We start from the raw sequence: 16,152 nt of genomic DNA, 5'->3' as shown, positions 1-16,152 counted from the left end.
TTGGCAAAGTGAAATAATATTTTCGAAAGCACAGCTTAGATTAAGCGTAGCTATAAGAATTCACGAGATACGTGTGGTACGTAAAACTAAACTTTCGTACTACAGTTGACATTTATTCTGAAGTCTATTTCTTCTTCAGAAAAATAAAATTCAACTCGCAAAATGATTTTTATTATAGATTGATTCAGAGCCTTTACAGCCTTATGTCAGGCAACCTGCATCACATTATTGTTCACTTTTCGACCAGGCAATCCAGGTGCTTCTCGTCAAGTAATAGACGTTAGTAGAAAGTGTACAATAAAAATGAAGAAATTATTCGTTTCCTTTAAACTGCTCAAAAGCATGAAGGAATCTAATTCCGGTAATTATGTATCCGTATTTTCATTACCGAAACATATGGAGAGTGGAAAACAGGGCATACAGACGTGTCGTGCAGTTTTCGTGGTTTGAACAAGTTCGAGAGGTCGATATTCGAGATCAGCGTTCGATTATCATTTGCTACGAGAGTCTCGAAGTATGTATCACCGATAATTTTGGTATCGCTGATCGTTTCCTCCCCGCTTTTGGCAAGTGGCACGAGGGGATGTCGAACGGCGTTGTTTTGTCTCTTTCCTAGGATTTTTCTCGAACTGTTAATCGTTGGCGCGGGTTAAACCACCTAACCGAATTATAGTTGTTATAGATATATATTTTATAATAGGTACGAACGTAAATAATAACGTGATAATGGCGTTAAACCCGTCATACGAAGCCATCGGGAAGGGCTTTGTCCAACAATACTACGCGTTATTTGACGACCCAGTTCAGAGGCCGAATCTAATAAATATGTACAATGTGGGTATAACGTATATCGCATAACCTCCATACATGAATTACTATTCTTACGCAAAATCGTTAACTCGCCTAACCCTTACAGACAGAATCGTCCTTCATGACCTTCGAAGGATTACAGATTCAAGGAGCTATTAAGATCATGGAGAAGTTGACTGTAAGTTGTAATAAAAAACTATTGATACTTCACCTCGCCCAAAGCAGATGAAACTATCCTATTATACGTACTGTTCACCCACCACCCCAACCCAATCTACGATTAATTATTTCTCCCGTGTCCAAGGTGACACTCTATGGTATTATATTGCGTTAACGAGTCCTGCGGTTCCCAGTTTCACACCTCGTCCGATGTAGTTTTAGGATTTCTTCAGAGAATCGGTAGACCGATATTTAAAAGATCTAGCATATCCAATGTGTATACAAAGTTGGCCTTGACTTTACATTTGTTTACTTGTCGGCGATGAAAGTGGTCTGTCATAGATTAACTCTTAAACTTCTTGTATCATAATCCATTCAAACAAAGCGTGTAAACCTTGACAGGAACTGTTCTCAGAAAGTAATTGTACTGGCTTCGTTTCATGCTCAGTTGAGTTGAGAGCTATTCAGAAATAATATCCTTTTAATTTGCAACTTCCGAATCATGTCAGTTTGAAATTAACAGTTTAGTGGGCACCACCCTCTGGTCACAAATGTTTTTTATTGCATTTCGATATATCTTGACACTAAACTGCTGTGATAACAGTAGGAAAAAGTTGTTATAAAAATATTTGTTACATATACTGTTTTATCTTCAACTGCGATAATTGCCTTTATTTTTATTTCAGAGCTTAAGTTTTCAAAAAATTAATAGAATAATAACTGCGATCGACTCTCAACCTATGTTTGATGGAGGTGTATTGATCAACGTCCTTGGAAGGTTGCAGGTAAACTGATTCCCCTGTATTTCACATAATGGCACTTGTTTGATTATATTTTATTCGGTTTAAAATATCATATTGTGTGTACTTTGTTAGATATGAGCAGTCACTTTTCATCGCCATAATTATCCGTTTACATTTCATTTGATATTTATTATATATATATATATATATATATATATATATATGTTATACAAGATCTATGTAGTGCGATTTTGTGTTTGCGCGTAATAACGCAGAGGCCCCTGTGTTATAAATTGTTCACATATTCTTTTAATTTAATTTCACAATTCAATATTACTCACAGAGGATCATTGAAATCGAGTGGAAGAAAATATAAACAAATAAACGATCAGGTAGTGAATAAATAAGAGGAACAGTTGCTAAATTTGAACTGATTTAGGTCTGAATGCATTTATAAATTTACCATTTCATTACAGAAAAGCTATGTAACTAGCTGTGTATCTATTCCGTTGATTATAATTATTATCGCTTGCTTTGTACAATATTTTTTCATGTATTTTTGTATTTTGCCTTTTATTTACTTACAAATTAAGATTTTTTAGCTATCATTTGGAATTATGATGCGGAATTGGCCGTACATTTGGTAAAATAGTCCAAGTTTCCACTCTACTGCTAATTCTGTTAAACTAGAATATATATTTTGCCATAACAATATCTATATCTTCAATCAGATTGTCGGTTATGATTGTATTTCTCTGAATACATAGTTTATTGTTACCTGTGGCGAACAAATTAGTTTGATTTGAGCTTCAGTTAAATCGTTCGCTGTAATCTATTTTCATGGTAGAATTTTGGCGGTATAAAACTTTTTCACCCTATTCTATATTTGTCTATAATAAGACAGTGTTTTATCTTTTATTGCTGCTGAACTATTTGCAAAATGCACCTTCCAATGTTTGGGCATTCAGTTTTTAGGATATATAATAACATCTGGCCAGGTTAATAATGTTAACGTTTTACATCCATCCGAAGTGGGGTCAATTCATCTTTAAACAAATTTTTTATCACGTGCGTATCGTATTGCATGAAAAAAAGGAATTTTTCCATATCGGTATATAAAGGTGTAAAGATGTTATCAATCACTGAGAAGTGTTTCATCACCTATCCTTAATATCTATGTCCGTGTACCGAAGATCAGACATTGAACTGAGTCAGTGATTGTTGATGATTGGGCAGACTGACGAGGATCAGCCCCACGCGTACATCCAGACATTTGTACTGAAGGCTATTGGTACCAGCTTTTTCGTGCAGCACGACATCTTCAGACTCGCGTTGCACGACACTGTCTAGATGTCTGACATCGTTTGTCCATCGATCTTCATGACGGGGCACAGGCAAGCTCAGCCTTCTTCTATCGTTCTGCTTTTTATTTCTGTTAACGCAAGCACCCCCTGGCTTGTTCTGATTCGCATCAACTTATTATTTTATTTTCCTTTTTAAAAAAGATTGTTTTAATGGATTGTTTCAACACGTATCTTCTATTTTTTAGCATTCCATTCTGGCAAGTAAATAATATTTCAGTATTATCTCAGTTCTTGGGTTTAGAACAGTTATCCGTTTGTCAATCATTTTTTTTTTTTTTTTTTACGGAGCTTTCTTATCAGAAATATCAATCCTTCGTTCCACTTGTAATAAACTCTATCATGCTACTAGCGTATGATGGCGCCTAGAAAATTGTAAAACAACACTCATAAAAGCACTGTTGTCCTGTAACTAAGGGTACGCTATTTTATAAGTGATTAACATTGGCCTCATGTTCAACTAATATTTTTCATTGTAATAAGCACAGACCTGTTACTCAATATTGAGCATCCTCAACCCAGACGATTATAATTAAAATAACTGCCCTCATCCGATAATGATCTGATATTCTATACTAATATCCGATCAGGCAATCGTAACACTTTCCTCATGTTGCTGGAAAACTTTAAGATCTGTAAAAGAGAAATTCAGTATGCTTTTGGTAAAAACTATTAATTTCACAGTGTTGATTTCTGTTTTCTTCAGTCTCGATTATAATTTCGTTTTGTTTTAGCATAACGCTCTGCATTTAATGCTGCGTAGATGTATTATGACGCTTCTGCTTATGCTTGTATTAAGAAGTTGTGAAACTATACATGATTTATTATCCATATTCAATTCTTTATTATATTTTTCACTTGCAAATAATGCCTAAAACAGATCTTAGCTAGCAACTGTCCTTAAAATATGTTAAATAATAACAGAATTTTTATATACATGGCGTATGAGATTAGCATTAGGTAAGGTTCTGTTAGAATACAGAAAAATGTTCTTCTTTATACGATCGAGAAGAAATTTATCTGTACAATATTGATTGAATTGTCATTTTAGGCAGACGAAGATCCACCACATGCATTCTCCCAAATATTTGTGCTCAAGCCACTGGGAAATTCTTTCTTTTGTCAGCATGACATCTTCCGCCTTGGGATACACGACACTGTGTGAGATCTCTCGCTACTTTCTGACACGCTCGATATAAAAGATGATTGGAACAAAGAGAGAGAAACAAAGAGAAGAAATATTTAATAAAACTCACCAGTGAGCCACGCTCGCTTCCAGCTTTAAGATAAGTGAGCCAATAATCTTTCATTTTGAAATCCTTCGTCATCGCACACTAAGCGCTCATTATCCTCAGAGATACCACAGTTTTTATACAAGGAATTTCCTGCTTATCTTATACAAACGTGGCCACAACCATCTTTTAACAATAAACAGGATTCAATAATTATTTTGTTTATTCAATTTCCTCATTCGTAATGCTATGGCTCCCATATTCTCAGTTACTTTTCTTTCATCTTTCGTATACTATCAGAACCTTTTTTTTTTTTTCAACCCTCGCCATTTTTCACTATTTTTCCTCTATGAATAGTCTTATAGTTATAACGGCCGTTAGCGTGAAATTCTTCTGTAGAAAATATTATAAAGTTTAAAATCCAAAAGTAAAAAAAAAAGAAGATATCCTGTAATACCGTATTGGCCTATGTATTTTTATAAATAATTAGAAATTGTACGTTAAATATAAAATATGTATCATCCTATAATCATATGAATGAATTCACGACCTGTTATTAATTGACGTACTGCTTTTATCCGTGCAGAAAAATAATCATCTGTATTATTGCAAGTTTCTCAATGATCGGAATCCTTTTTTTTTTATAGTTACCTAAACCTTGCACAGGTCAAGTTTCTTCTGATTCTGGTACCATTCACCTTTATCTGTTTTGTAATAATTAACTTGAAATGTTTTCAAGCACTGGATTCTGAGTGTTTATTGTTAATGAGACTACAAATTCGTTACCCAACCGAATAAGCTTGTCGTGTTTTTTTTTTAGTGTGTCATAATGATCTCGGTATATAACGTTTGCTAACGTTCCGTGTATGTATTGCTACTTAAAACAGGGTAATGTTGAAGAGTTCGGTTCGCGTCAAAAGCATTCAGTTTATTATAAAAAGTGCTACATAGCTTATAAAATATAACTTAATCACAAAAGCAACGTACTGGAAATGGCATTTCAACATTTAATTATTATTAAATATTGTTGAAACTTTTTTGAAGTTTTAGAGGTTTCCACGTTTTGCTTGTTCAACTTCAATAGCTTCAAACAAGGCTTGGAAATTCCCAGCTCCGAATCCCTGTAAAAAAATTATTAACGTTTTTATTGACATTTATGGATTGAAAATACCCAGCATGATATGATAAAATTTACTAACGTTGTGATTGTGTCGCTGAATGATTTCTATAAACAGTGTTGGTCTATCCTGCATATTTTTTGTAAATATTTGCAGCAGGTAACCATCGTCGTCGTAGTCGATAAGAATCTTCAATTTCTATGAAATGAATTTTAATAATTGATTAAAAATCATTCCGGCATATGTTTTGTTATTAACAGTGCACTTAGCATTCAAAAATTATCATTTCACCTGCAGTATACTCAAGTCCTCTGTAATTTGGACGCTGCTATTTTTAAGACGATCCTTCAACATTTCGTAGTAGCTGTCCGGTACATCGAGGAATTCCATACCTCGGATACGCAGGTTTTCAATCTATAGTCCCAAACACATAAATCATTTAATTCTTACGTAATTTATATAAATACATACATAGTATACTTATGTCGCACGATTTGATTCTTAATAAGGATCGATCAAACCTAATGCTTACAAGTATTTTATGTATCTATCGCCAAAGTTAAAATCTAATATCACTAAATTCCAAATAAAGTGTTCATATTGTTTTATGAAAACCTTGAAACAAGAAAATTTTATATTTGTTATTTAATGTTTGATATGTTAAGCAAGAAAATTGTCGTCTTCCTGATGATCAAATGTTTCTTTTACTTCGCAGAAAACTTAACTTACGGCTGCAATTATGTCACTGGTGTTCAGAGCTATGTGCTGAACACCAGCTCCTCCGTAATATTCAACGAATTCTTGAATCTGAGATCGTTTTTTCCCTGGTGCTGGTTCATTGATTGGCATTTTCACAGTCTCTTCCCAGTTTGTTACGACTATAGATCTGAGCGCGGAATACTCAGTGTGCAGTTGCGTGTCATCCACTGACCAAAATCTGTGGAATTGTAGACACTGTTCATACCTAAGGGCAGTTTACGATTACACGTTAAATGACAAATCCACAATTTAGTCACATAAGAATTTTACAGTCTTAGTCCTATCGATGCAATTATATATACTTTTTTTGATTATAGGTTTAGCATGTTTACTTCTTTTCTCATCACCTACACAAACGTAAACATCATATGTAGTAAAATTACCATTCGTAATTGTGACTAACCATTTCGCAATATTTTCCATCTCATTATCCGGCTGATTTCCAACAACGTGATCAATAAAATTTAGTTTAACAGGTGGCCTGCAATCAGAATAAGCAGCAATCCATTTAACACTCGTTACTGTCTACGCCCCAATGACTAGGTGCTGAAATTTTTCAACTCACAGGAGTGCTGCAATTGGGTCCTTCTTTGTGGTCTTGAACCCGGGAAGGAATGGGCCTGTGTAGTTACTTCTGTCCACAAACGTATGTTGCGTATCTCCATACTAACAGTATATTTGATAATGATTAATCTTACAATGACAGCATTTCCTAATCGGTTAACATTTTCACCACAAATAATGCAAATGGACGTAAATCGTGTCTTGTGTGCTCATCATTGTCAAGATAACTTATATTTAGTTGTCAACTCACAGTCTTAACAGTGGCAAACCGGACGATGCCAAATTCATCTTGTTCTTCCCACACATCACGCACGATTTTTGCACCATGCTCCCTTGCGATCTAGACACAAAAATAGTATTGTTGGATTATATTAACGCTTGAAAATACTTTTCGTGAAGAGACGATTGTCAGGAAATTCTGTGCCTTGGTAACAAACTATTAGTTATACTGAATTCAATGCACCTTGACGATGGTGTAGATGTCTTCAACGGTAAAGGCCACATCATGAACTCCGTCGCCGTGCCGAGAAAGCTGAACCGCCATTTCCTCGTTGTCAGGCTCGTAGGCTGACTCGAATATAAAGACAACCTACAAATGGGATGAAGACGAAGTGATACAAGCTTAAGACACAATTCTTATATTCTTACACTATTTGATAGTTGGTTCACCTTATTTTGTCGGACTGCGTGCGATGCTTTGTCCCGTGTGCCAGTCTCCAAACCACGGTAGCCCACGGGTTCAAACCCCATTCTCGCACAGTAAAAGCTAGCCGCCTATTCAACAGTTACGAGGGATCAGTTTGAGTCAACTTTTTGAAATTAGTTGAATCGATCGCAATACAATTATTTGAAAATTGAATCTAAATCTGTATTTTCCCCATTTATCACAGTTGAATCTTATCGGTAATCTTAATCGACGAGTAAGCAGTGTAAAAGTGAGGTTCTCACCTGCTTTGCATTACCGACCCAGAATGTCAAGTGATCGAAGTTCAGGAATTTTCCCCCTTTTGGCTGAAATGATAAATCCAGAAGTTAGATAAATCATACGTTGAATTGCCTAGTTGTACTTCTGGGTTCTACTCACTTTTGGCCCCTTATCCGTGTAACTGGTCTAGAAAAAAAAAAATATATTACCAAGAAAGAAATGATTATAGACCCTGATAATCGTGATCTTTCTCGTGTTTTACTCTTCTTTTCATAATTAATAGTTCACAAATGAGGTATTTTGTCTGGAAAAAAGTACTGAATATCAGTGCTATCCGGATTTTAATTTTTTATTATGTACTCGTAGATGGAAAGAAAAAAATCACGCTAACTTTTGATAATTGCTCACCATCGTGTGTGTCGACGTTTATACTAAATTATAAGATTGTGGAATGTAAAAAATCCGGTCTGTATCCGAGGAGTATCAGGAGTATAATATGTGCAAAATGTTGAGTCGATTCCTCTTTAAATATGAACTGGCTACAACCACCTGGGAAGCCTGTTGTACCTGGGGAAGCGTATTCTGATTGGTGGAAACCGGAGGCTTGTTTGCACGCAAATCTCTCGTGAGTTCGCGAATAAATTAATTAATTGATGATTATAGATAGTCGAGTCCCGATCATGATGTGATCGGATGATATCCACTTTCATTTTACAAATGTATAAAATTATACGTATAATATCTGGAGGCCTCAGGGGCTCAATAAATTTAGCACTGATTTTGCATGATTGTGCGAATAGAAATAATCTCGAGGATGATAGTTTATAAAATTCTAGCTTAACCGAAAAATATTCATTTATGTAGAATTATTTCCGTCGTAATTTACGAATATTTTTTCATAACATTATCCTTGAATGAAAATAGTTTATTTGTACCATTTCAAAATTTTTGTTTCTAATTATTGAAAAATTGTTTTTGGATTTTTAATCTCAAGTTAATAATAAGAGAAGTGGATGTGAAATTAGGACACATTGGAACAGGATACGAACGAAATAATATTTTCTACATTTGCGAGGACTTCTTTTCATATTCCAGATAAAATTATAAATATTTCCTATTAGCAAACTTTCGATTATTTTTAGGATTGATATTTCTTTTATCAATGCGGTTCCTTAACGTTCATTGACGATCTGCGCATTGTACATATGTAGATAAAATGAATTATATAACTTCGTTGACATTTCACATGTTATTGCATTTGGATTGATTACTTTTTCATTTTTTTCTAATCCCTCTACTACTTCTAGAAATAGGTAAACATGTTATTCAAATACCTGTTTTCGCGAATGTAACTGCGTAAATTATCGACTGGTATTATTATTAAAATCGTAAATAACTGATACAGCTATTCTTCTCGAAACGACTTATGTAATGTATTTCAATTTTGGTCTACGTGTTATTATAAAAATTATCCAGAATTTTCAAATATATTCCCAATAGATTGCAGATAGCCGGAAATTCTAAAAGAATCGATTCACTTTTCGAATTAGGGATGCACTTGGGGTGGGAGGAATAGAAAATATTTTGAATGCAGATTCTCAACTGGGTTTTATTCCAAAATAAGTATACAAACATATAGGATATGACAATAATAGCAATGTTAACTGCATTCTAAACGCGTGTTGATATTTACTTGAAGAACCTGGTAGAAAAATTCGATGTCATTGAAATGGCTTCCACATTTTTTCCGTGGTAAATACTAAAACCAGTTGATACAAACAAGTCGAAGGTGTGACCAGTTGTTGCTCTGCAGGCTGCGAGCTATCAAGATGCAAATAAAACTGGATATTCTGGGGGCTCGATTAGCTGGCTCCTCTCTACGGCCTTAGTCGGGTTTCCAAGCGGCATACTTCGCGTTGAATAATTATGCAACTATCCTCGGTGTTTTTTGTATGAAACAATTATAATGAAATATTTCAGCTATCGTCATCCAATGTACATATTTTTTTTTGTCTCATCGCTCCTAGCAAATTCAAATTCTTAAATTAGTTATAAATACGTATAAGTATTGTGTACGTTAAGTAGGTATTACAGTTACATCAATTAATACTATAATACTTAATAATAATGATAAACATTCGCTCGTAACAAATACACGTTGTATCTGTAATAGAGTTACTTAATTACAAGTCAGGAAAATTACGAAAAAATTTACAAAGCCTTAATAATTATAATACGTGGTCCATAAAAATCTTATTTTGGCAAGAGTTCGAAGTATCAAGACACCTCCAGCTCCTTCTGGATTAGTCGTTTCGAGTTTGGAATGAAACTGGGCAGCTCGCATGAATAAATAACATATGTATAATATCAAACGTTAATCTTGAATTTCTTATTGCTGCAATAATGCTCTTTACTTATAGCGTTAGTTTTACTTGTTGTATTTTGGTGTTTCTTCTTATATTTTTCCATTCTTTGCAAGATGAAACCGAAATGAAACAAAAATAACTGATTCAATTTACAGCAAAACTATGCCATGATCTCTCTCCAGTCTTCGCTTAGCCTTGAGAGGAACAACACCCATTAGATCTGCTGGTGTAGGTAGTCCGCCAGTCATATTGGGTGCCATAGCTTGCTGATAAAAAACTTGCAGCTTTCCGCACTGGTATCCGTATACGACCGTGTCTTCAGTTCTGTGAACAGAATCATGGGAAGAAATTATTTTGTTCTCTGAAGTAGAATAGCTATGGATTTCTTACCTCACTACAATGTCTGTCATGTTACCAGCTTTACTGAATCTGTCGTGAAGAAATGAGACAATTTCTATCTCTGTGACACCCCAGAGACCGGCACGGTGGACTGTATCCCATTGTGGATCTACACTGAGGACGCTGTACAATTCTCTGCTATCACTGGGTGGTAGAGGTTCTAGACATCGTTGAAGTTTACACTCTAGTTTCGCGAGAACTTGAACACAAGTATCCCACTATTGGAAATATTAATTTTTAAGTATTGGCAAATGGTTTCTACCGAAATCAAATATGCAACATAACATTGGTCTAAAAAATATTTCATACATATACTAACTAGGGAATGTATGAGGTCGAAATTGTTGCCAACATTTTCTTCCATTAACAATACTAGGACCATGTTTTGCTGACCATAAATAAAAAGTTCAAGTTTTTCCAGGGAACTTTCCTCCGTCTTGGAATAAATCCAGTCTTGGTCTAGATCGTCTTCCTCGTCACTCCCGTCTTTGCTTGCTGCATCCAGTTTGCTTCTGAGCAAATGGTTTGTCGTTATAGAGAAACTTGACAAGTCACGAAATTCATTTGGTGTAGTTTCCCTACTGCAAAATCCGCTCGTACGTTCGTCCGCTAGTAAACTAAGCTTTGACATTAACGGCGTTAACTGTAATCCGTCAAGTTTTTTTCTTTGAGGTAAATCGAAAATGCTGCCGCATTCCGAAGACGATTTTTCCCTACCCTCTTCTTCTGGAGCATTTAGAGATTTAAGAGGTAAACTCATAGATCGACGATAAATTTCTTGTTTCGTTTTTTTCTCTGTTGTTACGTTAGCATTAGAAACAGTGTTATTCTCAGAAACGGACGGAACTTGACAATGTAATCCTTCTATCATAGCTGCCTTATCGTTTCCCATTGATGGAAATTTTTGGAAAAAATCTGTATGTTTAGGCAACTTTACATTGGTTGCACCACACTTGAGTTCCTGATAATGTGTAGCAACATTGAAATCGTACAAAGCTTTGGAAACCAGTGAACCATCGGATCTGAATATTGGGAAGCTTGGGTCTGTAATTGTATGGTAAAAGTGTTTTCCAGGTGGAAGTTTTTTCCGAGGTGAATCCTCGCAGAGGTCAGAGCAAAGGTTGTCATTCAAATTTGGTAATCCTATACTATAGTACCTAAGAGATACTCTGTTCGTATGTTTGTGTAATGCGTTATTCAGGTCTGGCAAACTAAGACATTTTTTATCGAGAAATCTACGTTCTTCCAGCTTTTCGATAGGAGGTGCATTCCTTAGTTTGTTTGCTCTTTTGCACCTTAGTGCTTCTTTGACAAGGTCTGGGATGTCGCTGATATTTTCTACTTCAAGAACTTGATTTTCAGGCATAGCTTTGCTTTCACAATCATCCGCACCGCTGCAGATCAATACTGTGGTCCCATGAAGCATTCTGTTAACATCCTTCAAAGGTGTAGAACAAACACTAGGCGTTAACGGATTTACAATCTTGGAGCGATCTATTGTAACATCCTGCTTCCGTTTTGCCGGTGAGCTATATGTTGTGGGAGGCAGGGAGGGGTAGAAAGGTGCACCGCTATCATACTGCATCGAGTCTAATTCTCCTTCTTCCGGTACTGTGAATATCCGTGACGTATCACGTTTCATACCCGAGGTGCAGGAATCCTTTATGTTGTTCTTCGATAAATTCTGAAATATATATTTTATCAATTTTATATTGAATAACCGAAGCAACATCCACCAACTTTAATTCACAGTAATGAATACTATAGCAGTTAGTAGTAGTGGAATGAGTGAAGTAGACCATAGCTGTCTAGCTATGGTTTACAAAATACCGAATATTCACCTTTTTCAGCATTGTTTTTTTCATCGTAGGATCGAGATACGAATTATAGATGCGTTCGCCAGCTGCATCTTGTTTCAATTTTATTACTTGCTTGCGTTCAACATAGACTCTGAGGAGTTGAACTCCGGCTGGCAGATCAAACTCTGTTCCTACAGTTTCCGCAGGGGCCTGTAAATGCAAAGTGAAATATATGTTATATTTGACAAAATTCCACTGGTCTCGAATTTATTAATTTCCATTACCTTTATACGATACGGATCAGTAACGATTAATTGTTTGGTCAATTCTGGATTCAACTGAGTAGCCACAACCCTGGATTATGATGAAATTGTGTCAATGATTCAGCTTGAAATTTGGATTTGAGTTCTGATTACTTGCAAAGAAGTCAACATCAAAAATAGTTCATGTTGATAAAATAGATGGTGTTACTTACTTATTATTGTAGAACAAGGCACCACCTAAAATACCACTTGTTTCTTGGCAATATTGTAGCACTTGTATAGCTTCTAAAAAAACATTGCTTGCACTCTGGAATGAAAATAATTATAAACAATTAGGTTGTGCGCAGTAAAGAATAGTGATATTATTTTTTGTCACCTATATCCCAAAGAACTTAGTGTAGTCAATTTGAAATTAATTTTGCGAAATTTAGAATCAGAATTATATGAATTACTTCGATGAAGAGGCGAACCTTAGGAAATTTGATGGTGGGAAGATTGGTGAATAAGTTGGCACCGTATTGCAGTATAGGAAGATAAGTTTCAAACATTTGATATAATTTCTCAGTCAGTCTGTTTCTGTCCCCACCAAGTGATGTCGATATAGTTTCAAGATCACGATGATAAAATTTCAGTGTCGATTCCAAAGTATCAGCTCGTCTCTGGATTACCCAATCCTGGATATTTCGGTCTGTTCCAACTGCCTGAGTACAACAGAAAGTAAGTTCTTCTTTTGTAGATTTATCTTGTGTATTAGACCAAGTTATGAAGCTATCAGCATGCAGTTCAGCTGTTAAATGTTAATTCAAACTCACTAGTATATACTGTCCCAATTTTTTTAAAACAAATTTGCCACCTTGTAGAGAAATTACTCGTGGAGGTGAGAAAGATGTAGTAAGAAACTGTGTAACACCCATCAATTGACCAGCGAGCGCGAGCCTTTGAGTAAGCGATACCCAAGCAGGATGGAAATAAATAACAGCCTCGGCGGGGTCATCTTCTTCTCTGCGACACCGTGCCGTGTCGTACACGAACACTATCATCATTTCCCTAGAATAAGTAAAATCCACAGGCTGATAATTAGAAAGTAACATAATGAATTGAATTATGCGATATACTGATTCGAATGAATGACCTAGATTTTAATAAAACTTTTTCAATTAAGTTATTAGCCTAAGCACAACCTTTGTTTAATAACTTCGTATAAGTGAATTACTTTAGCCTAATGCTCTGACTTTGTTATATATGTGCAATGTACTTGAATGGAAGTGAACTATCAATAAATGTAAAGATGGATAGATTACATGGCAACGTTTGACTCGCTGAATAAGCAAGAGAGTGATTATAATACAACAAATGATAGCTAAGGTCTCTTATGTTGAACATTCCAACTATCGTTGACCCAATTTGTGTTATATTTATTGTATGTACGAATCTAACATTATCTGACTGTTACAAATTTGTACGTTGGATTCAATTTGTCAGACTGAGTATCCGCATTCCAGCTACATTTTCAGATTGCGAGATGCTTTAATGAAAGAGATGTGCAGATTAAATCTTTGGTGTTTTAGGTGAGAGTAAACAACTTCTTGCTTTGAACTTTTACACATAGGCACATTGAGAGTTTAAACAATTAGGCTCTTGACGGACAGTCAAATTTGGTGTTGAGTATTTTCTTTTTGTTGAGGAGTGAATAAAGAAAGAGCAACCCAGATTAAACCAATCCAACTCGAGAAAAATAATTAGTACTTCACGTTAACATACTCTAGCGCTACACATGGGCCTGGCAATCTCTAAACTAAGTCCTATACTTTGAATTGTAATTTTTACAAAAAGCCTGTTTACAAGCTACAAAGTTAAAAGAAGAAGTTCTCTACTTTGACCTGGGACGCCATAGAATTAATCTATGCCTATGAAACAGAAAGTCGGTACCTTTAAAAAGAGGTACTGTTCAACTTTTAATTGATACGTTGTGACTCTTTCACGATGGTACTCATTGAACAAATAATAAAAGTATCTGATGATATGGATCAAATTAGCTCTGTCGAAATGGATAAGTTAGTTATCTATGATAATAGAAAGCTTATCGAGTTGAAACGAATGACATCAGTTATTGATGCTTCGAATTTTGTATTCAGGATTGAACAGTGGCAAGTACACAGATTGACGAAGATTGAATAAACAAAATATTAATGATAAAATGGGAGAGCACACTTTTGACAAGAGGGCATGAAATTCATATTCTAAATAGATTACATTTCAAAGCGCAATGAGAAATATGTTCTGCATTAGAAAACAGCTGTCCGGGCAATTTTGACCTGAAATCATTAGTTATTTTGAGGAATTAATTTTAGTTATTACAAAAATAAACTCACACCAATTTGAAATCTGCATTGTCTTTCACAAATATTAGAGAATTGAACAGAGACATATGGAAAGGTTTTTGTGCTATTAAAGTGTAAATATTACGTAGGAGAGAGCATTAAGATTGGTTGAACCGCTTAGCAGATACAAGAGTGGACGGGAGTCAGCGAGAATCATTTGGAAAAAAGACCAGCTTGACAAAGTAGTAAACATTCCATTATCAAGTTACTACGCTACTTTTTAATTAGATAACGCAACAATTACGTAACAGTCGACGTACTTTGCCATGATTGTTTATGTAGTGCTTCTCTGCACGTCGGCCCAGTCAAACGTCAGACGTCAAACCTTGGGTGGATTTTCATTATTTACTTCAGTGTTTTAAGGTGAAAATCACGCGTATCACTGGCACCATAGTGTGAGAAACCTATTGTATACCACAATTGCATATCTAAGCAATAGAGTTCAAGGTTTACATGACGGAAATGAGTCTTCATAAGGTTGGGTGTGTAACCGGTATCCTAACGCCATGTTGATATTGATTACCTTCGTTTTTTCATCGAGAAGGCAGTGCGAAGGCTGTGGGTCACTGTTTTCCTACAGGTTGTATCTGACACTGGGTCGCAGCATGGAATGTATATACTACATACCAACGTGAAGTGTGCTATATTCTGTGGTGGCGGGCAGCTTCAGGTGACCATGATGAGGGTCGTACTCATTTAATCGCAGCGACTCAAAACGGCCTGTAGTCGATACCTCTCGCAAAATCGCTTTACTTTCAAAATCGCGAAAATTTTCGCCAGAAATACAAAGGGGTTAGCCTTGCTTTTTTTTTGGCCGAAAAATTTTTGGTCTTAAATTTGATTTAAACGACCGTTTTCTGATCAATCAGACACCCAGGAACCCGGTAAACGCAGCGAAAAGAGCGTGGGATCAACAGGAGAGAAGTTACGAAGGAAAAAGCACCTGCTGAGAAATGTCGAAAACACAGGTTTCCGTTTTTCGGCTGTAACTTTTGATGCGTTGATCGCAGCGTATTGGGACTGCGCCCAATCGATTTCTCTCGCATAATTACGTCGGAATAGTGCATGAAAGAATTTATTCCAGCACTTTTCGGAATCGCGAAAATTTTCGCCAAAAATGCAAAGGGGTTAGCCTTGCTTTTTTTTTGGCCGAAAAATTTTTGGTCTTAGATTTGATTCAAACGACCGTTTTCTGATCTTTTGGACACCCAGGAACTCAGAAAACGAAGCGAAAAGAGCGTAGGACCAACGGGAGAAAAATGGCGAGCGAAAA

The 16,152-nt window shown here is 35.7% G+C and overlaps 3 protein-coding genes across 11 annotated transcripts; 1 reads left to right on the top strand and 2 right to left on the bottom strand.

Moving 5' to 3' along the window:
* Positions 1-541: 541 nt before the first annotated feature.
* Positions 542-10,156, top strand: LOC124183159 (probable nuclear transport factor 2). 3 transcript variants are annotated; one of them, XM_046571302.1, is made up of 5 exons: positions 542-834; positions 917-988; positions 1,656-1,754; positions 2,949-3,106; positions 4,125-4,289. In XM_046571302.1, the coding sequence occupies exons 1-4, from the start codon at positions 727-729 to the stop codon at positions 3,060-3,062; spliced, it is 393 nt and encodes a 130-aa protein (XP_046427258.1). In that variant the 5' UTR covers positions 542-726; the 3' UTR covers positions 3,063-3,106; positions 4,125-4,289. The 3 variants fall into 3 exon arrangements, with proteins under 3 accessions (XP_046427258.1, XP_046427256.1, XP_046427257.1); XM_046571300.1 differs by lacking the exon at positions 2,949-3,106 and adding an exon at positions 9,266-10,156 and having other exon boundaries at positions 543-834; positions 4,125-4,232; XM_046571301.1 differs by lacking the exon at positions 2,949-3,106 and having other exon boundaries at positions 546-834; positions 4,125-4,521.
* On the bottom strand, positions 5,213-8,219 carry LOC124183155 (4-hydroxyphenylpyruvate dioxygenase). Of its 3 annotated transcripts, none has more exons than XM_046571293.1 (12): positions 8,080-8,219; positions 7,831-7,857; positions 7,695-7,757; positions 7,416-7,520; positions 7,210-7,335; positions 6,997-7,086; positions 6,748-6,848; positions 6,586-6,663; positions 6,153-6,387; positions 5,715-5,837; positions 5,505-5,621; positions 5,213-5,426 (listed from the first exon to the last, which is right to left on the bottom strand). In XM_046571293.1, the coding sequence occupies exons 1-12, from the start codon at positions 8,080-8,082 to the stop codon at positions 5,352-5,354; spliced, it is 1,143 nt and encodes a 380-aa protein (XP_046427249.1). In that variant the 5' UTR covers positions 8,083-8,219; the 3' UTR covers positions 5,213-5,351. The 3 variants fall into 3 exon arrangements, with proteins under 3 accessions (XP_046427249.1, XP_046427250.1, XP_046427251.1); XM_046571294.1 differs by having other exon boundaries at positions 7,831-7,852; positions 8,080-8,178; XM_046571295.1 differs by lacking the exon at positions 5,505-5,621.
* On the bottom strand, positions 9,259-15,454 carry LOC124183144. 5 transcript variants are annotated; one of them, XM_046571248.1, is made up of 9 exons: positions 15,403-15,454; positions 13,311-13,545; positions 12,969-13,199; positions 12,711-12,805; positions 12,520-12,589; positions 12,278-12,445; positions 10,756-12,120; positions 10,428-10,654; positions 9,259-10,361 (listed from the first exon to the last, which is right to left on the bottom strand). In XM_046571248.1, the coding sequence occupies exons 1-9, from the start codon at positions 15,414-15,416 to the stop codon at positions 10,187-10,189; spliced, it is 2,580 nt and encodes an 859-aa protein (XP_046427204.1). In that variant the 5' UTR covers positions 15,417-15,454; the 3' UTR covers positions 9,259-10,186. The 5 variants fall into 5 exon arrangements, with proteins under 5 accessions (XP_046427204.1, XP_046427205.1, XP_046427202.1 ...); XM_046571249.1 differs by lacking the exon at positions 15,403-15,454 and adding an exon at positions 15,140-15,395; XM_046571246.1 differs by lacking the exon at positions 15,403-15,454 and adding an exon at positions 14,871-15,083.
* Positions 15,455-16,152: the final 698 nt, after the last annotated feature.

This window comes from Neodiprion fabricii, chromosome 5, assembly GCF_021155785.1.
Source record: "Neodiprion fabricii isolate iyNeoFabr1 chromosome 5, iyNeoFabr1.1, whole genome shotgun sequence".
Lineage (NCBI taxonomy): Eukaryota > Metazoa > Arthropoda > Insecta > Hymenoptera > Diprionidae > Neodiprion > Neodiprion fabricii.
The sequence above is the reverse complement of the archived record's forward strand: the minus strand, read 5'-3'. Positions and strand labels throughout refer to the sequence as shown.